General features: G+C 37.2%; 2 protein-coding genes across 3 annotated transcripts; one reads left to right on the top strand and one right to left on the bottom strand.

Moving 5' to 3' along the window:
* Positions 1 to 12,373: 12,373 nt before the first annotated feature.
* Positions 12,374 to 17,327, bottom strand: alg2 (ALG2 alpha-1,3/1,6-mannosyltransferase). 2 transcript variants are annotated; one of them, XM_051720758.1, is made up of 3 exons: positions 17,206 to 17,327; positions 14,638 to 14,947; positions 12,374 to 13,814 (listed from the first exon to the last, which is right to left on the bottom strand). In XM_051720758.1, the coding sequence occupies exons 2-3, from the start codon at positions 14,944 to 14,946 to the stop codon at positions 12,915 to 12,917; spliced, it is 1,209 nt and encodes a 402-aa protein (XP_051576718.1). In that variant the 5' UTR covers position 14,947; positions 17,206 to 17,327; the 3' UTR covers positions 12,374 to 12,914. The 2 variants fall into 2 exon arrangements, with proteins under 2 accessions (XP_051576718.1, XP_051576719.1); XM_051720759.1 differs by having other exon boundaries at positions 14,638 to 15,313; positions 17,206 to 17,286.
* Positions 17,328 to 17,534: 207 nt separating this feature from the next.
* Positions 17,535 to 24,001, top strand: LOC127453940 (protein transport protein Sec61 subunit beta-like). The gene is made up of 4 exons (XM_051720761.1): positions 17,535 to 17,696; positions 18,370 to 18,467; positions 20,486 to 20,590; positions 23,690 to 24,001. Exons 1-4 carry the CDS (start codon positions 17,694 to 17,696, stop codon positions 23,775 to 23,777), a joined length of 294 nt encoding a protein of 97 aa, XP_051576721.1. The 5' UTR covers positions 17,535 to 17,693; the 3' UTR covers positions 23,778 to 24,001.
* The last annotated feature ends 553 nt before the right edge of the window (positions 24,002 to 24,554 follow it).

Below are 24,554 nucleotides of genomic sequence, written 5' to 3'. Positions count from 1 at the left end.
AGATCTTTATTATCCGTATTCCAGGAGAAAGCTAACTTTTTACAGCTGAGGCCCGTGCTTTACACTTGGCTTTAGAGCAGATAGAGAGAGCACAACAATGGAATTTTTTTATTTGTACAGATTCCAAATCTTGCCTCCAAGCACTTGAATCATTAAAAACTGATCACCCCATAATTGTTAATATAATAGCAAAACTGAATCTCTTAAAGGAAAAATATTTTAATATTGTTTTCTGCTGGATTCTGGGTCATATGGGACTGTTTGTTAATGAACAGGCAGATACTGCTGCAAAGAAAGCTCTCACTCTGAGAATTACAGACTGTCAGGTCCCACCATCAGATCTCAAACCCATACTGAATATGTATATTTACACTACCGGTCAAAACTTTTGAAACACTTGACTGAAATGTTTCTCATGATCTTAAAAATCTTTTGATCTGAAGGCGTATGCTTAAACATTTGAAATTAGTTTTGTAGACAAAAATATAATTGTGCCACCATATTAATTTATTTCATTATAAAACTAAAATGTATTTAAAAAAAAAAAAAAGTTTTTGAAATTGATGACTTGGACCAAATAATAAAGAAAAGCAGCCAATAAGTGCCCAACACAGATGGGATCTCCTTCAATACAGTTTAAAAAGCATCCCAGGGTGATACCTCAAGAAGTTGGTTGAGAAAATGTCAAGAGTACATTTCTGAAAATTCTAGGCAAAGGGTGACTACTTTGAAGATGCTAAAATATAACACAGTTTTAATTTATTTTGGATTTTGTTTAGTCACAACATAATTCCCATAGTTCCAATTATGTTATTCCATAGTTTTGATGACTTTGCTATTATTCTAAAATGTTTTTGTTTTTTTATAAGAACGAGTAAGTGTTTCAAAACTTTTGACCGGTAGTGTATAAAAAGTGGCACAATAGCATCCATAATAAGTTTTACATTTACATTTACATTTATTCATTTGGCAGACGCTTTTATCCAAAGCAACTTACAAAAGAGGTTTTATGAAGTCAACCCAATTATAAATGAAAGATCTTTCACAAGTTTTCCTTTTGAGTGTAGATATGACCAGGCTGTTTACACAAGATCCGTATTGGTCGTTCCAGACTTACTCATATGTTTTTATTGAAAGGTGAAGTGCCACCAACATGTGATTTTTGTCAGACACCACTATCTATAAAACACATTTTACTGGAATGTCCTACTTTTAATGCCACTAGGCAATGTTTTTACTCAAAGTTTTTTAGTGGATGTTTTCAAAAATGTCTCACCAGAGAAAATTAAATTTTTTATCAAATATTGAAATGAAAGGTCTTATGTAATGTTCATTGTGTATATTACTGTATTATATACTATATTGTGTATATTACTTTTTAAAACTACCTTGATCTTGCCATGAAAATAGCCAGTGATGCTAATATGGCAATAAAAATAAAGATAAATAAATAAAAATAAATAAATAACGCTGGGCAAATTAGAAAAGAAATGTATTGCTAGAAATGGTTACATTTGTGAAAGTCAGTTGTTAAAGTTACAAAAAAATGTCACTTTATTGTGCTTCATTTCTTGCACTTTACCTAGGCACACCCAAAGCCTAGTTTCTGGCTTTCCAATTATCCAAATATATCATTCCAAGTTATTAAATGTTCCTTATTCTCTGATAAACTGTGAAAAATGCGAGAAAGATACATTTAAGCTGCACTTATGATTTACAAAGTTTTATGTTACTATAGTGATGCTTTTTGGGAAACACACCGTAGAGATTAGGTACTACTTTAGTGATACTAATGTTTTATAGTGCCTGGGGAAACCCAGCCATAGACAAATAAATGAAATGAAACAAAAAACCAAAAAAAAAAAACCTTCCAATTTAGGGACTGGTCAGCCTACTACATTGTACCTACCAGCAATCAGTGCTTCAAACATCTGAGTTATGTAAGAACCTGGACAATGTATTGGCAATCTTTTTATAAACATTTTTAAAAGCCGATGCATTCCACATACTGGTCTGCGCTTCACTACAACGTAAATTCATCTGCTCCGCTCTGCTCGGTCCAGTGGGTCGCGCTGTGCGCAGCTTTGCCACACCTTTTAATAGAGATTTTGATAACTGACAGTTAAATAAAACAGACTATGTGTCTAAGCAGTAAGCCAAGTAATTCTGAATGCAGATGCGAGGGACACCAATAGGCTATTTCTAAAACAGACAACTAATATTTCTCTGGCACACGTAGGTTGCAGAACCCATGCCTACGCAGAAGAATGTTGGCACAAAGCTAGGGCTGCACAGTTAATCGAAAAACTAATCGCGATTACGAATACGGCTGCCACGATTATGTAATCGTGAAAAACCGACAATTACAGGGTTCAATTTAAATCTGCTCTTGTTGCGTCAATGGTTTCTATTTACAATTTATTTTTGCAGCGGTTGAGTATTCTAACCAATCACTAACATGTCCGTTGAGCACTGAAAAGGCAATGGCCAATCAGAGCCGCTTAAAATAGTCCTCCGTCCAATCAGTAATAACAACTGATTCTAATGCGCAAGTTTTAAACCATCTGAATGCCCAGTTGCTGTGTGTTCCACCTCTGTTCGCGGTGGCACACGAAAATTAATACTGAAGAAACATCACCTGACACTCGAAAAGAAGCTGTAGAACAAGAGCGAAAAGCACTTTGGAATTATTTTGGATTCATTGCATATTGCACCACTCGCGTTGAACGTATGTTAAATATACTGCAAATGAGCAACAGGACAAAACTAAACCGTTCTAATGAAGGCATAGACGCGGTGTAAATAATTGATTTATTATGCTGATTAGACAGCTTTATTTTTAATGACATCATTCGCGAGAGTGTAGAACTTTGTGCGAAGCGTCACTGAGCTCAAGTCAAAATGCAGGTCTCAAACAGTGTTAACCTGCAGTGAGTGACAGCAATCATTGTAATGGGAGAGTTTGTCGCATTGCTCGATTTCTGTGTACAATTTATTAAAATTTTTATAATAGTTTTGTTTTGTCATGTTAATAGTTAATAGTGAATTTGATTTTTACAAAATAGCAAAAAAGTAATTGAGCTTAACTGTTCTAAGTTTGTTTTGGAGGTGTAGCCAACATAAAGAATATGGCATGAATAGCATATTTTAGGAATCACCATCATTGTTATCGTGTCTGCTCTAATATGACCCATTTGCCACGCAGCTGGTAGTAATAGATTTAACATTTTCTCAAATTGCACAAACTTCTATTGCAAATGACTATTTTTTAATTGAGGCCAAAAATGATCTAACGATCATCTTACATGTACAAGATCACCATTGAAGATCTAACAGGATGAATGGTCCCGTTTCGCCACTAAAGGGTTTACACAGTAAGTAACTTGGACATTTTAAATCGGCAATAATTTAGCAATAATTTAATTTATTTTATACCGTAGATATCCATTTAAAATAATTTTTATTTGGCCTAACATTAACAAACATTATTACAATATTTAATGCTTAAAAGATGCTTAAAAGGAACTGGAGCGCAGTTCATATCCACCATTGAAATCTGCTACTCTTAAGAACCGCACGGTTGCTTACTTTGTGATGTCACGGTATTTAAATATTTTAATCGACATGAATAATCGCGATTACAATATAATGGGCAATAATTGACAGTTATGATTTTTGCTATAGTCGTGTAGCCCTACATGAAGCCCTCTCTATAGATAGGGCTTTGTGTCTATAGACCCTTCCCTGACTAGTACGGTTTGTCACAAACATTCCTTAGTCCGGTTGTTTGAAGAGAGAGAGATAATATGTAGCTGCAATAAAAGTTGAGCAGTGGTGGATAATTATTCTGTTGCACAGCATTGAGGAAGTGATGATGACGTGGGTTGACCAATCAGTGGAAAGGTGTTTCATGCCCACCCACATGTGCAAATCAAATATTTATCTATTTTCTACCCATGAACAATTTTGAAAAACAACCTATCAAAATGTACACGGCTGTTTTCTCTACCTGTAGCTTTGGTCTTCAGCAGTCAGCACCCGATTGCACTGCACCACCTACTGGTGAGAACGAATAGCATCAGGTTGAGATTGTGCATCGGTAATCTGCTGCTTTTCCTGCAGTTCCTGGATGTGGAAGGTTGAATTTCCAACTGAATTTGAACCACTGAATTTGAGGAAACAAATTTTGTTAAGCAAAATATAATGTGCTGAATTTTACCTGTCGAAAAATCTAGACTGTATTTTCAAATGAACTGAATATTTTGAAAAATAACTTTGGAAGGTGAATATTTATTATTTAATTTTTAATAATGAAATTAGTTGTGAAATGTTTCTAAATGAAATATTCACTGCTTAAAAATACAACTTTGTTAAAATTCAGCCTCCCAAAATGCAAGCACTGTAAATACAAAGGATTTAATTGTAAGCACTGTAAATTCAACACATTTAAATGCAAGCACTGATAATTCAATGCATTTTTTTTCTCGATTAGAGCATTTCAACATGCTTTAATGCTTCAAAGACTTTAAACATGAATATGCTTCCATAGAAGGTTCCACATTTCAAAAAGTTTTTGAAAAAAACAGCCATCATGTTATCCGGGACAAAGAGGAAAAGGACCATCCAAGCTGTTATTAGTGTCAGGTCAAAAAGCCACTGTCTGTATGGGCCAGGGGTGTGTCAGTGCCAATGGCATGGGTAACTCTCACATCTGTGAGATCACCATGAATACAGACAGATATGTAAAAATTTTGGAGCAACATATACTGCCATCCAGCACCATCTTTTCCAGGGATGTCCCTGCATTTTCCAGCAGGACAACTTCAAACCACATACTGTCCGGATTACAAGTGCAATTGAGAATGTGTGGCGCATTATGAAGCACACCATATGGCAACGAGGACCCCGTACAATTGTGCAGCTAAAGACCTACATTATGGATGAATGGGGAAAAATTCCACTTTCTAAACTTAACAAACTTGTGTCTTCAGTGCCTAAATGCTTAAAATGTGTTATTAGAAGAAATGGTGATGTTTCACAGTGGTAAACAATCAACTGTCCCAAATTTTTTGGAGTGTGTTGCAATCATCTGATTTGAAATTACTGTACATAATATAAAACATCATATAATGTGTAGTTGTAGAGCTTTCAATATACACCGATCAGCCACAACATTAAAACCACCTGCCTAATATTGTGTAGGTCCCCCTCGTGCCACCAAAACAACGCCAACCGGCAGTGGTTATCTGAGTGACCGTAGACTCTGTTAGTTCGAACCAGTCTGGCCATTTTCTGTTGACCACTCTCATCAACAAGGCATTTCCATCCACAGAACTGCTGCTCACTGGATGTTTTTTTGTTTTTGGCACCATTCGGAATTAATTCTTTTCACTGTTGTGTGTGAAAATCCCAGGAGATAAGCAGTTACAGAAATACTCAAACCAGCCCATATGGCACCAACAATAATGCCACGGTCAAAATCACTGAGATAAAAAAAATTTCCACATTCTGATGGTTCCGACTTCAGAAGAAAAGACAAAGAACACAGTCCCATCACCATCAATGGAGCACCAGTGGAGAGAGTCAGCAGCTTCAAGCTCCTGGGTGTCCAAATCACTGAGGAACTCACATGGTCCATCCACACTGAAGCCGTTGTGAAGAATGCTCATCAGCGCCTCTTTCTTCCTGAGACGGCTGAGGAAGTTTGGAATGAACTGCCACATCTTCACACGGTTCTACACCTGCACTGTAGAGAGCATCCTGACTGGCTGCATCTCCGTCTGGTACGGCAATAGCACCGCCCACAACCGCAAAGCCCTGCAAAGGTTGGTGCGAACTGCCAGACACATCATCGGAGGTGAGCTTCCCTCCCTCCAAGACATATATACCAGGCGGTGTGTGAAAAAAAGCTCGGAGGATCATCAGAGACTCCAGCCACCCGAGCCATGGGCTGTTCTCACTGCTGCCATCAGGCAGGCGGTATCGCAGCATCAGGACCCGCACCAGCCGACTTCATGATAGCTTCTTCCCCCAAACAATCAGACTTTTGAACTCTTGATCTCTCACGATCAAAATACATCAGCACTGCACTTTATTACTCTTACTCTTTTATCTCACACCGGACTGTCATAAATTATATTATTATATTAGATTCTCTCTTAACAACTTACTATCAACCAACAGCCTGAATGTCAATACAGTACAATACAACCTACTGTACATTCTATATATACTTTTTTTATTGTATTGTGTGTATTGTATACTGTAAAGTGTGTTATTATTTGTATATTTTGTTGTGTGTAATTATGTGTATATTAGACTTTAATTGTGTTGTGTTAATCTGATGCTTATTGTAAATTGGTATATGTCTCATCACTTTCACGATTGCTATGTTGCTCGGAACTGCACCCAAGAATTTCACACACTATTGCACTTCTGTATATGGTTGTGTGACAATAAAAGTGATTTGATTTGATTTGGTTGATGTGAACATTAACTGAAGCTCCTGACCCGTATCTGCATGATTTTTTGCACTGCTGCCAAACGATTGGCTGAGTAGATAATCACATGGATGATTGTTGGTGCTAGATGGGCTGGTTTGAGTATTCCTGTAACTGCTGATCTCCTGGGATTTTCATACACAACAGTCTCTAGAATTTGCTCAGAATGGTGCCAGAAACAAACAAAAAACATCCAGTGAGAGGCAGTTCTGCAGATGGAAACGCCTTGTTGATGAGAGAGGTCAACAGAGAATGGCCAGACTGGTTCGAACTGACAAAGTCTACGGTAACTCAGATAACCACTCTGTACAATTGTAGTGAGCAGAATAGCATCTCAGAATGCTATTCTGAGATGCGGGTTGGTGCTGTTTTGGCAGCATGAGGGGGACCTACACAATATTAGGCAGGTAGTTTTTAATGTTGTGGCTGATCGGTGTAGTAAAGGGTGATTATAATTTACAAATCACTCATTTTTGTTTTTATTAGCATGTTTCATACTGTCCCAACTTTTTCAGAATTGGGGTTGTACTTAAAATCGTATTTTTATGGATTAGGAACTCACAGCTATTCTTTTACTTTATGTATCACTCCAAGTTCACTGTATAATTAAAATATTGTGTTGTACACATTAACGCGAATTAAGTAAAGCTAACAATTTTATAAATATGTATATTTCTGAGTAGATTCTATTCATTTTCTTACGTTATGGTTGTTGAGCCAACCAATCGTTTTTTCAGTGTTGTTGTAGAGCTCCCAGTCCAAATTATACAGTTGTGCTCAAAAGTTTGCATACCCTGGCTGAAATTGTGAAATTTTGGCATTGATTTTGAAAATTTGACTGATCATGCAAAAAAAACTTTTATTTAAGGATAGTGATCATATGAAGCCATTTATTATCACATAGTTGTTTGGCTCCTTTTTAAATCATACTGATAACAGAAATCACCCAAATGGCCCTGATCAAAAGTTTACATATCCTTGAATGTTTGGCCTTGTTACAGACACACAAGGTGACACACACAGGTTTAAATGGCAATTAAAGGTTAATTTCCCACACCTGTGGCTTTTTAAATTGCAATTAGTGTCTGTGTATAAATAGTCAATGTGTTTATTAGCTCTCACATGGATGCACTGAGCAGGCTAGATACTGAGTCATGGGGAGCGGAAAAGAACTGTCAAAAGACCTGCGTAACAAGGTAATGGAACTTTATAAAGATGGAAAAGGATATAAAAAGATATCTAAAGCCTTGAAAATGCCAGTCAGTACTGTTCAATCACTTATTAAGAAGTAGAAAATTCGGGGATCTTTTGATACCAAGCCAAAGTCAGGTAGTCCAAGAAAGATTTCAGCCACAACTGCCAGAAGAATTGTTCGAGATACAAAGAAAAACCCACAGGAAACCTCAGGAGAAATACAGGCTGCTCTGGAAAAAGACGGTGTGGTTGTTTCAAGGAGCACAATACGACGATACTTGAACAAAAATTAGCTGCATGGTCGAGTTGCCAGAAAGAAGCCTTTACTGCGCCAGTGCCACAAAAAAGCCCAGTTACGCCTCACAGCTTCTGGCACACTGTAATTTGGAGTGATGAGACCAAAATAGAGCTTTATGATCACAACCATAAGCGCTATGTTTGGAGAGGGGTCAACAAGGCCTATAGTGAAAAGAATACCATCCCCACTGTGAAGCATGGTGGTGGCTCACTGATGTTTTGGGGGTGTGTGAGCTCTAAAGGCACGGGATATCTTGTGAAAATTGATGGCAAGATGAATGAAGCATGTTATCAGAAAATACTGGCAGACTATTTGCATTCTTCTGCATGAAAGCTGCACATGGGACGCTCTTGGACTTTCCAGTACGACAATGACCCTAAGCACAAGGCCAAGTTGACCCTCCAGTGGTTACCGCAGAAAAAGGTGAAGGTTCTGGAGTGGCCATCACAGTCTCCTGACCTTAATATCATCGAGCCACTCTGGGGAGATCTCAAATATGCGGTTCATGCAAGACAACCAAAGACTTTACATGACCTTGAGGCATTTTGCCAAGATGAATGGGCAGCTATACCACCTGCAAGAATTTGGAGCCTCATAGACAACTATTACAAAAGACTGCACGCTGTCATTTATGCTAATGGGGGCAATACACAGTATTAAGAACTAAGGGTATGCAGACTTTTGAACAGGGGTCATTTCATTTTTTTCTTTGTTGCCATGTTTTGTTTTATGATTGTGCCATTCTGTTATAACCTGCACTTGAATATGAATCCCATAAGAAATAAAAGAAATGTGCTTTGCCTGCTCACTCATGTTTTCTTTAAAAATGGTACATATATTACCAATTCTCCAAGGGTATGCAAACTTTTGAGCACAACTGTAGCTAAAATCCATGCCATGCAAAGCTATCTAGGCTATATTCTGAATATAAATATCCCTTACAGTATTTTATGTAACAATTATGGTCCATAACTGTAGCTGAGAAATAACAATAGTCTTTATACTGCATGCTTTCAAAGACAGAAATCAAATTATGCAACCAAATAGTAAACATTCTGCAAGGAAAACTGAGCTTCCTGCATGGATCCGCTGTCCATTTAAAATTTGACCCATAATGTTTCTTTATCTTTGGTGATAAATAACTGGTTTTATTAAGGCTATCATTTTGCCTGTAACTTGCCATGGAGAGATGTTACTGATTGCCTTTTTTTATTATTTTTTTTTTTAAATGAGCAAGTTTTATTTGTTTTATACCACAAATGTAAATCAAAGCTCAGCCCACGCAGTGCACCAATACTCTTGGCCAGATATATGCTTATGTGGTGGAATATTTTATTAAAGCCATAAAAATTTATAATTTGCAAGTATTTCAAATAAGAAAACACTAAAAGACAGGCTATGAATACAAATTGTTGTTAACTAATATTTAAAAAAAACAAACAACAACAAAAAAAAAACAGTGAAGATACATTCCTGTCTGTGTGCATACCAGAGTGTATTTATCAGGGGATATGATATTATTCATAAGATATGACCTAATAATAATAATAATAATACGTTTAATTTATATAGCGCTTTTCCCGAGCTCGAAGCGATTACATGCAACAACAACCAAATACATAAACACAAAAACAATGGTCCACACAAACACAAATCACTAAAACAATGCAGTCCTCAAAAGCACAACATACCAATCCAGGTGTAAAATGTATAGTCCAAAGTGAAAATGTAGAAGTGCACAAGTCCGATCCAACAGTTCAAAAGAACATGGGGGGGGGCAGAAATGAAATGAACACACATTGACGACAAAATCCCTCCGTCACAAAGCACAACCGCACTGCAAACGCCGCCAGGTAGGCAGTCCAGTGGAATCAGGTAGACCGGGTAAGACACCGTACCAGGCCTGTGAGCAGAGCAGCCCAAACCCCACACACCAGCAGGAACCACGAAAACTGGCTAAAGTCCGTTGGAATTAAATCCAAAAGTGTAAATTTTATGAGTGTGTGAAACAAAAGGGAAAAATTTGCATTTAAGCAAATACAATGATACGGAACAAAACCAAAGACAAACAAACAGCTCCAGAGTGAAGAGGCATCCGAAATGCACACAGCGTAGGCTTCTCACACCGGAAACACGACATCCTTAAGGATGATTGTTGGTGCCAGTCGGGCTGGTTTGAGTATTTCTGTAACTGCTGATCTGTACTGTGCTGCTTCTTTTAGGAATAACAACTTCTGCTATGAGAGATTTACTACTGGTTAGCTAATACTTCAATAGATATGACAGTTGGATGTGTCTTCCTCAGAAGACAAGTTTTTGTCCTCTTAAGCACAACTTTATAACATTAATGTAAATTGTTGAGATTTCGATTCTTTTCATTCACATTTTAGAGCTAGTTTGGAGGAAAACTCTCAGTGTTTAATTAATTACAGCAAGTAATATAATGTCCAGTATGTCTCACTTATTCTCCTCTCAAGTGCAAATCTAGCATCTCTTATGTGTATACAGTGTATTTATAATTAGTTCGAATTGTATGGTCCTTGTGTTGCACTGTATTGTTCTTGATTAAACTATCACTGTCTTTGCACTGTTCTGTTGTCTTGTGCTTAAAAACAAAGCAAATTCAAATGCATTGTTGCAGTTGAAAATAAACAGATTCTGGTTTTGATTCAAATTTATTTCATATTTTGTAAAAACAATTAGAGAGCATTTCCATCAATTTTACACTGCTAAACGAAAACTTCATTACATTCAATGATTGTATCCGAGGTTCTTTAGCACTTAGATGGGGTGTCGGTGAAGACTTGCTCCCTTGCACAGTGAAGGTTATGCAGTCTGACCTTGTTATTGTGCCCGGTTGATTTACATGTTCTCCGGCCTCATAACCCTTCTTTTATATATGAATAAAACCCAATCAGTGCACAGCTAAAAATAAGGGCCTCATCTTTAACACATTGAGGGTTAATGAGGAAATGCACCAAAAACTGCTCCCAAACTGCCAACAAAATTGATGACACTAGAGAAGCAATACATCTGATGTCTGTTACAAAACTAAAGCCTATTTAATAGACACCCCCCTTTTGTTTACTAATTTAGCGTGCAAGCTGCAAGAGCACTCACCTTTGAGGTTATCACAGATATTCAGGGTTTCATGAGTGTAAAACCATCACAGGCTTGAATGTGGAGTGCTCTGTGCTTGGACAATAACTGATGTGAACAGCTTGAATTTGACCAGATAATTGTTTCTATATACAGTATGTGCTTTTGAAATTTATAGCTGAAGGGTGTAATTTTTTTGATGTTAAAATACTTCTATACCATCTTAATATGGAGAGACAATTATAAGTATGCCATTTGTATGGTGATTTTCCCGAAGTGTAAACACTGCAGCTGTTTGTTTGACCATTTTGACCAGCCCAACACAGCAACATTGGCTCAACCAATGGATTGATTCTGGGATTGTCTGTTCAAACAATGTCAGATGGGGGGAGTATTCGGGAAAGCTGTTTGAAAACAAGTATTGTCTTTGCAATGTGTTTTTTTTTTTTTTTTGCACCTTTCATCTTTAAACATTAAAGGAATAGTTCACCCAAAAACTCAATTTCATGCCATCTCAGGTGTGTATGACATTCTTTCTTCTGCAGAACCCAAAGATTTTTAGAATAATATTTCAGCTCTGTAGAGCCATACAATGCAAGTGAATGGTGACCACAACTTTGAAGCTACAAAAATCACATAAAGGTACATAAAAGTAATCCATACCACTCCAGTGGTTTAATATACGTCTTCTGAAGCAATGCAATCACTTTGGGATCAATATTTCAACCATTTTTAACTATAAATCTCCACTTTCAGAATGTGAAAGTGGAGATTTATTGTAAAAAGAACTTAAATATTGATCTGTTTCTCACCCACACCTATTATTTACCTTCTGAATATATGGATTTAACCACTGGAGTCATATAGATTACTTTTATATGATTTTTGGAGCTTCAAAGTTCTGGCCACCATTCACTTGCTTTGTATGGACCAACCAAGCTGAGATATTTTTCAAAAAATCTTTGTTTGTGTCCTGCAGAAGAAAGAAAGTCATACACACCTGAGATGGCATGAGTAAATGATGAGAGAATTTTCATTTTTGGGTGAACTATCCCTTTAAACTAATCAAAAGATAAAAGTATAAGCAAAGTATAATTTGATTAGTTGTTTGAAATTCAATTCAGATGGAAATTTACTAATACAACAGTGATCTGTTTTTATTTGAATTCTAGAATTGTAAATTGTCCACTGTTCTGTTGGGTCAGCTTGTAAGAAAGAAAAAGTCTATCAAATGTATCCAAAAAACAAAAGATACAATAGACAATGACAAACAACACAAACATATTGTAGAATTTCATTTAATCAGTGCTTTGGTCTCGTATCAATAGAAGTTCCTCTATGAGGACATATACAACACAGCCAGTAACAACCTCAAACCAAAACAGCCTTCATATGACCTTCAGTGTCTTAGGAAAACTTTCTCTTTAGACTACTCAGACTAACTTGTTATGAGCATCTTTAGTTGAGACTTAAATAACTCTTACCATCCTCCATTGTATCACCAAACAAAAGCAGCGACTCTGCAGAATAGAGCAGGGCACAGAAAACTTCTCTATCGATTTCTGCACAAGAAACTCTCTAATGGCATAACATAAACACATACAGTTCTCAGGCCTTGCCATGCCACACTTCGATCAATGTAACCAGCACACAGTAATTCATTCACCTCTCAATGTGCTCCACATTCTTGTGCTGCCTTTACTGCTCTTTTCTTTCATTAGAGAACACATACTTTCATTAGTCACTCTAGGGCAACCTGACTGGCAAAATGCATTCATGTGCTGGTCCACAGCAGATCTGGTCCTGTAAGATGTTACAGAGTGTTACTGGGTAAGGTTGATGATGTGATTGTGGAGCTGCTCAGTAAAGGCCTGCAGTGAGAAGCGCTGCTGGACCCTCTCTCTGCCAGCCTGCCCCATGTGCTGCTTGAGTTTAGGGTCTGCAACAAACTCTTGCATAGCCTCAGAGAAGCACTCAGGTGTTGGTTCACACAGGAAGCCAGTTTTACCATGAGCCACAGACTCCAGTGGTCCACCCGAGTTAACTGCAATAACAGGAGTATGCGAGTACATAGCCTCTATTGGTACGATGCCAAAGTGTTCATTGCTGGGTGTGTACAGTACACAAATGCTGCTGTGCAGCAGGGACAATTTCTGTTTGTCCGAGAAGGAGCGCAGGAAGGTGACGTGGTCCTCCAGGCCATGAGAAGCCACTAGTGAGCACAGCTCTTCGTAATGCTCTACATTCTCAGTCACTCGCTCATCATATCCTCCCGCCATCACAAGGTGCACGCGCTCCCACTGATTTTCAGATAGGCGCTCCTTCAGAGCCGCTAACGCCTGTAGTGCTAATGGCAGGTTCTTCTTGCGTTCATAGCGGTTGATTGACAGAAAGAGGAAGCTCCGTCCCTCAGGGACCAGCCCACTGAGGCCCTCTACTTCACCATCAAAAGCTGCGAAGTTCAGAGAGGGATATAGGATATCGGTGTGGATCTCAGCTAATTTGGGGAAAGTCTGTTTGAAGACTCCTTTGGTGAACTGGCTGTTTACCAAAATGCAGTCTGCCATGCCAGTGGACAGTTCCTCAAACCAGTCAATGGGAGCACGATACAGGCGCTTCAAAGCAGAGTTACGCTGAGTCAGCAACTGGTCAGGGAAATGACAGTAGAACAGAACTTTCTTCCTATGACGTGCCAAACGCAAAAAGGGAATACATGCTGAAACCTGAAAGAGATCAATCAATCAATATTATGCCATAGTGGTAAATAAATAGAAATATGTTCAGACTGAACATGCTGTTGCACTAAAATAAGCTAGACACAGTGCAAGGAAAAGGACAGAATGCAGGTGCCAAGATACATTTTTAAAATATAAAGTTATTTTGAACCTGACACAGCATCTAAAAAATGCAGCGCTCCACTTCGAGACGCTAAAAAAAAGCGAGACACGGTGCAACGGCTGAAGATGTCCATCTAGCACGTTTACATAGAAAAGCAATTAAAAACAAAGCAGATGGATGCAAAAATGAGTTGTTCGGTGTGAGCGCCCCCTAATGCACAATTCATTATTGTAATTACTACATTTTGGCAGTCTCAAGTCTTTTGTCACTTTTGGTAATATTATTCTATATGCAGTAAAAAGTTTTATTAATATAAATTAATTTCATTTATTCAAAATGTATTCTTTCTAAGGAATTCCAAGAGAAAAAATGTCTCTGTAGAATACTGGAGCAGATGACAGCACATTCTCACGGGGAAAAAAAATGAGGTACAAAGAGTGCACAAAAGACTTCCTCTTATCTAAACAATGTTTTAATATTCTGAGAAAATATTTCTCCTTGTTGCCCTAAATATGTCTGATTGCAAGTTTTTAATTTAAAGACAAGTCTCAAATCTATTGCCTACAAGTCTAAATCGAGTCTCGAGTCAATTTTTTGCTACTTGTGTCTCAGACTCTATTTTCCATCTCTGCATTTTGGTTGAAATCTCTACTTTTCTAAATAAAGATGACAAAAGTAATGCAAATGCAAAAATAAAAAGGGTTTTACCTGATCACAGAAGACAACATCAAACTCCTCCCCACTGAAGAACAAGAGATACATAGTAACATAGATCATGCGCAGGTATGCACACAGGGCATGGAAATACCCAAACACACTGGTGGGCAGCCAGTCACCCACACACACCACAGGTAGGTCAGGTGAGAGGGTCTCAGAGAAGCAGTGCTGGGGGTCATAGTGGGCTGTCCAGATCTGCACACTGCAGCCACGAGAGCGCAGAGCTACAGCTGCATCCACCACCAGACGCTCTGCTCCACCTATACCCAGATCAGGGTGCAGGAACACCACCCGAACCATCCTGTTACAAAATCAAATGACAAGTACACCATATTTCTATACAAAACAACTAGACTTTTCCAGATTTTTGGGTTGATGTTGCCCAAAAAAAACAGGCAATCTCTCTCTCTCACACACTGCTGAAATATTATAATAAATAAAAAAGTTGCAAATGTTTTTATTTTATTTATTTTTCCCAATTTGGAATGCACTCTAAGTCCTCGTGGTGGCATAGTGAATCCAGGTGGTGGAGGACGAATCTCAGTTGCCTCCACGTCTGAGACCTTCAATCCGCCCATCTCATCACGTGGCTTGTTGAGCGCATTACTGCGGAGACCTAGTACATGTGGAGGCTTCACGTTATTCTCCGTGGCATCCACATGCAGCACTGAGAACGAAAACAACATTATAGCCACCACGAGGAGGTTAACCCAACATGACTCTACCCACCCTAGCAACCAGGCCAATTGGTTGCTTAGGAAGCCTGACTGGAGTCACTCAGCACGCCCTGGATTCGAACTTGCGACTCCAGGTGTGGTAGTCAGCGTCTTTGCTTGCTGAGCTACCCAGGCCCCTCTTTATGTTGCCAATGTTAAATAAAATCATGATTTTGTGGATTGATCACATCAAACATCTCATCACTGTGTTGTTACCACTGGCCAGACCGCACTTACGTGTTCTAATAGTGTTGAACATGGTTACAATCATCCATCATTAAAGGAATATTGCAGGTTCAATACAAGTTAAGCTTAATCGACAGCATTTGTGTTGATCATGTTGATCAATGTTGATTACCACAAAAAATATTTTTGATTTGTCCATCCTTTTCTTAAAAAAATAAAAATCGAGGTTTCAGTGAGGCACTTGCAATGGAAGTGAATGGGACTGCTTTTTGGAATTCTTTTGTTAAAACTTATGTATTATTTGAGCTGTAAATTTGTTTAAATTGTAATTTTAGGGTTTGTTGACATTACATCACCATAGCAATGAAGTTCTAAAATTGTCTATAACTAAGGTTTCAAGGTTCAAGGTTTATTATTTGTCACATACATATTACTTACATGTGATGTAATGTAGCGAAATATTTTTCCTTAGTTCCTCGTCCCACAGTGCAACAACAAACAGAACCAGAAACTAAGGACATACACCCACATAATGATAAAAAAAAGAGAATAAAATATAGATTATAAAGAAATATAAAGTAAATGAATAAAATATAGTTGAAAATATAAAAAAAGGGTTAGGTTAGGGTAAGGTTGTACAAATGTACACAGAACTATACAGTGTGCAAAAATTTAGTTAATTAAAATTATAGTGCAAGCTCTTTTGTGTCTGTGTGAAGCTGGAATATACAGACTGTCTCAAGTGTCCCTGTTCAGTAGCCAGATTGCCTGAGGATAAAAACTTTACACAGAAAAGGTATCACACTAAAATCATGTTAACAACACTCATATCGTTTGTCTTGTGGATATAATTTTGAAATTGTTAATATTTTAACGTTTAAGAATTGGCCCCATTCACTTCCATTGTAAGTGCCTCTGTAACCAGAAATTATTCATTATTTAGGCCATTTCTATTAAAATGAATGGGAGAAATTGGAATGTTCAACCAGGAGCTCTGAACGCCCAGCGGTCAACGGATGTAGAAAGGAAGTCCCGCCTTACAGGTAAAAGAACCAATCACCTTTTAGATACAAACATCACCCGTCAATCAACTCTAGAACACGCATGCGCATTAGCTATACAAGTCGGGAAATTTGCGTTTTTATTTAGCGTAATATGAGGTAATACAATAAAATTAACAATTTCAATTCCAGTATTGTCAGATTTTATCTCTTATTTGAAATACGTTCTTTGATCGTAATCTTGGCCGACCGTTTGATCAAGTAGAGAGGAGCTGCACTGTCATGATTAGAAATAGCCTTCCGAGAGCGTTCCAAAGACAGCAGACAGTAGACTGACTTGCTAGAGAGACTTTGCTGTAACCCAGACTTTTGCGTTTTTCAAAGATAAGGAGAGGCAATATTATGCCACAAATACTGTCAATTGAGCTTAACATGTACTGAACCCGGAATATTCCTTTTAAATGTTTGTAGATCGTTGAAACAAACGGGACACGTCAATTCTAAGCTACATAGTAAGTAGTAACACTAAAACAGCACTGTTTCGAATGTCGTGTTTTGTGTTTGTTTACATAAAACTCGGCAGTAGTGCCTTCAACACTAAACAAAAAGACAAAGTGTTCAAAATGATCCTGAAATAAGGACGAGGAATTGCTTACCTTTCCTGTCACGTTTTTTGGCACAACCTCAACTGCCTCTAATGAATAACCATAGTGGCTCAAAGTTCGCAAAGACGATGTAGTGAAACTGGCTTCCGGATTGAGCCAAAATGTCTGCCCAAAACTGTACACATCATCCATCGTACATGACACGTCACTGTACTCTGTTCTCATTCCTTTGAGTTTACTTAAAATAAGTGTATTTCAACTATTTTCATTAAAAAAAAATGTAATACAATAACTTTAGTTTTAGGATAAAATGCACACCCCAAACCATCCCAGAATTCGGTCAAAGTAATACGCAGAACCTCATTTGAAGTCAGGCACTCTACCGGCTTCAAGAGGGGGTCCTTTCTACGGATGTCGTGGCTTTCTCGATGAAACGTCATCAAGTGGCTCTCTTCTTCAGTGTTCTGGATCAGCTGGTCTTCGTCAACTAGATTCAATCTTCTACCCCCAAACTTCTGAAACCTACAACATTAAACAAAATGGTAAGTTTCTCAATTGGTTTTGTATTTGTTTTGAATCATTATAATGTTCGTTTTGTGCACATATGACCTTTTCATCTGGGTTGCTAACTGTCTAGCCAGCCATGCTCTTGTATTAACTTACCGTTATTTAAATAATTTATTTAGCCTAGTTTTTTAATTGTTTTACAGTTACTCACATGCAAATTTTTAATCTTCGCACAAACTGAGTTTGTATTTAGTTTTGTACAAGTTGTTTATTAACACAGCTTGTGGGCTCGCTGTGTTCAATCGCTGCATATCTTTGGGAGACGTGGCTCTTTTGGACTACCGGTTTAGCTTCAGACTTCATAGCTTCAGACTTCATCTCAGCAGGTTTCACGGCATAAATACTGACTTAAACTATAAAGTATATAATCTGTTGTCCTACTCTCTTTAGGTTTGAGCATTAGTATATACATTCTAATCTATTTTAAGGGGCTTTTTGCAGGTTTAAAGGGTCATTGGTTGTATAACGATAGTAAGAGATGCTATATCGATCTGTCTGCCTTCTGTGGCATGTACTATAACTTAATAAACTTTATATTTTTTTTTAGGGGATTTTATTGTTAATTTTAAGGCCTGAAGAAATAAGCTTTCTAGGCATATTATGCACTTAATTTATCACGTTGCTTATCTGTCCCTCTCTTCTATTCAGCCTGGACCTGCAGCTAGTGCAACAAATGTTGGTGCCTCCAGCCGTTCCCCCAGTAAGACAGTGGCCCCTCGTGCCGCTGGCACCTCAGCCAGACAGAGGTAAGCAACTTGCACAATCATCAGCTGAGCTCATACAGGCCTTTAATACCCCATTCAGCACAACTTTACTTATGGCTACTTAACCTCAGCACACATAATTACATTCATTTCCTACTGGGTGTATTCACATCTCTCATCCTACTCCGATCCTTGCTGAATCCAGAAGATTGAAAAGCTTTTCATTCATGTAAGCTGATATCTTTGTGTGTTTCTCTCTGTTAAAGGGATAGTTCACCCAAAAATGTAAAATTCTTTCATCATTTACTCACCCTCATGCCATCCCAGATGTGTATGACTTTCTTCTGCTGAACACAAAGATTTTGAGAAAAATATCTCAGCTCTGTAGGTCCATACAATAAAAGTGAATGGTGGCCAGAACTTTTAAAGTCCAAAAAGCACATAAAGGCATCATAAAAGTAATTCATAAGAGTCCACATCTTTAAAAGTGATATGAAACTGATCAATATTTAACTCCTTTTTTTACTTTTTCACTTGCATTCTTTTGTTTTTAGCGATTCACACTATTTTTGCATATTGCTACCTACTGGACAGGGAGGAGAATTTATAGTTAAAAAGAACTTACGTATAGGGATGCACCGATTCCAATATTTGAAATCTCAGTATCGGCCGATACCGAACCGATACCAGTGTTGTTTTTTTCATAATCAGTTTAGAATATCTATACCTCACTGAGTGATGCTAATTATATGTAAAGAAACACAAACCTCTAACTACACATTATTTCAATATAAATGTACAAACTATTAAGAAAAACTTTATTGTTAACTAGTCTACTGGATAATGCTGCAGCAAAATTAACAGTAATTCCAGTCAAAGTGTTCAGTAGAAAAGAAGGCAGGTTTTTTTTTTTTTTTGTTTTGTTTTGTTTTGTTTTTTTTAAAACATTCAACATGTATCTGGACATTAAAGGATTCAGATCTCTTTTTTTGTTCAATTTAGTTGTAAGATATCGGTTCACTTTTCATTCACAGTTATTTTTTGTAAACAAATAATAATACATTATTATTATTATTATTATTATTATTATTATTTATGTTTAGAATTTTAAATACAACAGTTTATTGCGGCCTATTCGGTCCATTTTGCAGCCATTCCAGATTACCATTCCAGCCATGGCCGTGTGTGTGTGTGTGTGTGTAAACAGAGCAGCGCCATTCAATAACGCGCTGGTGCTGCACGTGCATATTATATATTTACTTATTAAACAGCCTTTTGTGATTCACAGAGCTATCGCACATCTTCAGGTGGCTTTGAATAAAATGCATGAGTCATATGAACTACTTCAATGGTGTTTTTATGGTTCTTTTATGTCATTTTTGGAGCTTGACAGGAACGAACATGACTAACACACAGTATCGGATTTGGGTCGTGCTCCTCAGACCGATACCCGATCCATCTAAAAGTGTCAGTATCGGAGCCGATACCGATCCAGGTATCAGATCGGTGCATCCCTACTTAAGTATTGATCTGTTTCTCACCCACACCTATCATATTGCTTCTGAAGATATGGATTTAACCACTGGAGTGGTGTGGATTACTTTTATGCTGCCTTTGCATGCTTTTTGAAGTTCTGGCTGAGATAAATGGACCTACATAGCTGAGCTATTCTAAAAATCTTAATTTGTGTTCTGCTGAAGAAAGAAAGTCATACACATCAGAGATGACATGAGGGTGAGTAAATGATGAGAATTTTCATTTTTGGGTGAACTATCCCTTTAACTGTGATTTAATCAGCAAAGCTGAGTGGTATTATTTATCTGGACTTCACTGCAAGTCACAGTTGAGAATGATTACTTGCAATGTTTTGTTCTGCAGATTTGACATAATAAGTGTGTGATGTGATTGTTCACTGCACTGATATTCTGGCTCTAATCATTTGGTTGACATTTTATCCACTTCAGATGCTTGATGATACCTGGCTGAGACATTTGTCTTGTGTGTTGAATCTCTATTTTTATGTGTATATTCATTTATTTATTTATTTTGCTTTTCCCCAGGAAAGCCCCCAGCAGTGGTGCACGCAGTGGAGCCAGATCCACAGCATCAGCTGGCACAGGAGGGATGTGGCGCTTTTACACTGAAGACTCCCCAGGTCTTAAAGTGTGAGTATACACATACACAGTATCGAGAATGACCAGGAATGTGTCAAACACTCTTTTTTTTTTTTTTTTCTAAGAAGTTTGGTCTATTTATTCAAACAAGAGAACATTTGAAAGTTCTTACCAAATCATGTTACAAATAGTGCATGCTGTTGCTGTAACAGCAGTTTGTAACATAAGATATCATTCAAATATGTAGACCAATTCACATTTCTATATTATTTTGGAAATATCAATAAAAATACTTTTAGAATTTTAGTTAACGTTTAATGGTTCTTTAGTGTATTATTTTCATTTTAAAGGAATATTCAGGGTTCAAAACAAGTTAAGCTCAATTAACGGCATTTGTGGCATAATGTTGATTACCACAAAAACAAATTTTGACTTGCCCCTCCTTTTCTTTAAAAAAGCAAATATCTGGGTTCCAGTGAGGCATGTATGATTGGCCCCATTCACTTCCATTGTAAGTGCCTTACTGTAACTTTTTAAAGGAGGGGCAAGTCAAAATTCATTTTTGCCTCATGCTCACAAATCTTTCCCATTTAACTGCTGTCCTTTTTTTTTTTTTTTTTTTTTTTTTTTTTTTTTTTTTTTGCTGTTCCTTGCAAATTTGGGAAATCTGACTGAGGACGTACAAATTCATCTCATTGGCTATTGCACAAATATTTTGCCCCACCCCTTTGCATTTTATTATTGTAACCTGCCAGATAGCAGCATGTTTCAATATGGTATTTAATGGAATTGAGGTGAAATTTGTGACTTAGAATTTAGAATAAAGTCTGTGGTGTAGTCACTGACTATATTTTTAACCTATGTGATAAGTCTCACTAGTTTCACAGAGAAAAGAGCTGACTGTGGATCAACTAAGAAATCAGACTAGACATCTTTATTGCTGTTTGTTGCTTAAGTTCAAGGCAAAATAAGATGAGGTAACGATTAGAGATACTTGATGTGCAAAGAACCAACACAAACACACACCGATGCTAATTTTTTATTCATCTCCTCAGCTCGACAGGAAGTGACACGAAAGGGAGGGGCAGAGGGTTCTGAGAGGTTTAGCATTTATAAAGATAAACATGAAATTTTAACGACAGGAAATTGGCCTCATGGGCTCAACCTCCTCCTTTATTTGATGTTTTCCCTGCCGTTTTCCCTCCTACAGCAGTGTGCATGTGTGTGCCTTATATTTAGAGGCAGACTCTTACTACTACGTTAACATTTCTCTAAAGCGAACAGTGTGTTCCTCTGTAGTGATTTCTGTGCCAATCATTTCAAGGGCCTAATGTTCTTCTTATACCTGTAGATGTGTTCAAAGCATTTTTTCCTAGACTAGTAATTTTTTACCCAGTTAATGCATGAGGCATTGCATCAGTTCATTCCATATGGACAAATTGGCTGAGAGTTTTAGAATGGATTTGTCAGAGTCTGCAGTGGGCATATTTACAGTCAATTGTCGCTTACAGAGTAAGAGAGTCTGTGTGGAGTTATGTGTCTGAAGGTTTTTTTTTTTTTTTTTCTTAAACCGCTCTTTAGGTTTGTGTGTGTGTCTGTGTTTTGTAGCTTAATTAAAGTTCCGTCAGAAAAGGTCACATCAATTAAAGCCTGAGGGGGTGGGCCTTCAGTCAGCATGGTTACACAGCTGCCTAGCGACCCAGGGGATGGTCAGTTCCTGCTTTAATAAAGCCCCACATTTTCCACCTAGCTCGTTAACAGTATCTTCCTCACCAACATTTATTATCCTAATTAGCCCTCCTCTGTCACAATCAAGATGAGCAGTCCTGATTGGCCGTGCTTTATACATCGTTATGTTATTTATATTTAAAAATTTGAGTCACCATTGGACAGATACCAAAACACTGATTTTAATTAAAGTTAAGCTAATTAATTACTGAGTTAAAGTCCTTAAGTATATCACTAGTTTAGTTGATGTATGTGATTGGCTTCATTTTGTCCAGGCTGAATGTCAGGGCTTCTTTTTCCGTACATTTAAAGTGGATGATGATTTATACTCATAAAATTAGTCCATACGATTGGTGCATATTCCAAGTCTTCAGAAGACTAGCTTTGTGTGAAGAACAGCCAAATTTTAAGTTATTCACTGAAACGTTTCCTTCTGCCGTAACTAATTTGCGGTTGAATTTTTAAACAGCATGATCAGTCACATGCAGTGTTGTGTAAGTTATTAAGAAATAGTAATCCACTACAAATTACTAATTATTTCTCAAACTGTGATCATATTACTTTTTCAATTAAGTAATTAGTAATCACATTACTAATTAATTTTACTTTCTAGATCACTTTTTCGCTCAACAAATTCAAAATACAAGTCATACACACAGTACCTCACATTTCTCCTTCACAATGATTCGTTATGTGGCCATAATTCATGTATTCTACATAAATAATATATTAGAAATAAGCATAACCCTATAATGTACTTAAAAGTAATCAAATTAATTGAAAGTCAGTAACTAATCTGATTACAAGAATTTAAAATGTAATGTATTACACTACTTTTTGACTAAAATAATTAGATTACAGTAACTAATTACTTTGTAATTGAATTACACCCAACACTGGTCACATGACATAAACCAGTGGTGTTTGGTGTCACTGACATCAAACCTGGCCTGACACTCTCAAAGACTCCATATGTGATTTGTGGGCAATGGTGGAAGCCAAGTTATCAGGGAATAATAGTATAAATTCAGGTCTGTTCCTCATACAAAGCTAAACAAATAGTGTACCAGTCGTAAGGACTTTTTATGACATTTCTATGCTTTTTTTTTTTTTTTTGTGCTTGGTACTATAAATCACCATCCTGTTTTGTTTGGGAAAAGAGCATCTTGGGGCAACCTGCATAACATCTCCTTTTGTGTTTCACTGTAGAGAAATAATCCAGGGTCAGAATGATATTAGGATAAGTGATGACTATTTACATTTTTGGGTTAACTATTTCTTTAAGAGTTGGTCAGTGACTCTGATCTGAACTTTCTGAACTTGAGACTGTCAAACCTCCACTAGGATTCCCTGTATCTTACTGTTTGTTAATGATCATAATAAGAGCTGACAGTAATTTATTCTATCTCTCTTTCCTTACAGTGGCCCAGTACCAGTTTTGGTTATGAGTCTGCTCTTTATTGCATCTGTATTCATGCTGCACATTTGGGGAAAGTACACCCGCTCTTAAGCCTGAACGACCTCTGAAGTCCGACCCTACAACCTGTCACCGAATCTTAAGCCATTGGACTTGGACCAAACTCTGACCATCAACAACCCAGTCCCCTTACTTTTTATTATAACCTCCATTTCCAGGTGTTTTCAACCCCCAAAAGAGTTTACCCAGCAACTACAAACATTTAGCTTTTCTTTTTTTTTTTTTTTTTTTTTTTTTTTTTAAACCTTTGCTCAAACTAATTTGTAAAATTGTACAATAAAATGTTATAAAACAACTTTCATGAGTTTTTTTCTTCAACGTACAATGCGGAAAAAGGAAATCACAGGGTATGATTTGAATCATTAAGTGTAATTTGCATATCTTCAATCTATGGCATTAGATGTTCTATGCAAATTTACATTCCAGACATAATGTGTGAGCTGGTTTGGCTCCACCCATCTCTGAACATGGTCATAATGTGCTGTTGCCCCAGTTCCATTGAGCCTGCAGCTACATGCTATCAACACTAAAATCAAACCTCACCTTACTCAAGCATGCTAGTGCAACTCAAAAAAATAAAAATAAAAAAAAACCCTGCTTAGTGCAGCACTTATTCACAAGTTCAACAATTGTAACACAAAAATATAAAGTGAATTTTAGCCTTAATTTGTTAGCAGAAAAACATTTTTATATTTTAGAACCGAATAATAGAAAGTATTTAGGTGGCTATGCTTCAAAGGAATAGTTCACCAAAAAATGTGAATTCTGTCTTTATGTATTCACCTTAATGTTTTTCAAAACCTGTACTAC

Source organism: Myxocyprinus asiaticus, chromosome 16, assembly GCF_019703515.2.
Source record: "Myxocyprinus asiaticus isolate MX2 ecotype Aquarium Trade chromosome 16, UBuf_Myxa_2, whole genome shotgun sequence".
Classification (NCBI taxonomy): Eukaryota; Metazoa; Chordata; class Actinopteri; order Cypriniformes; family Catostomidae; genus Myxocyprinus; species Myxocyprinus asiaticus.
This window is presented reverse-complemented; position numbering and strand designations above follow the sequence as displayed.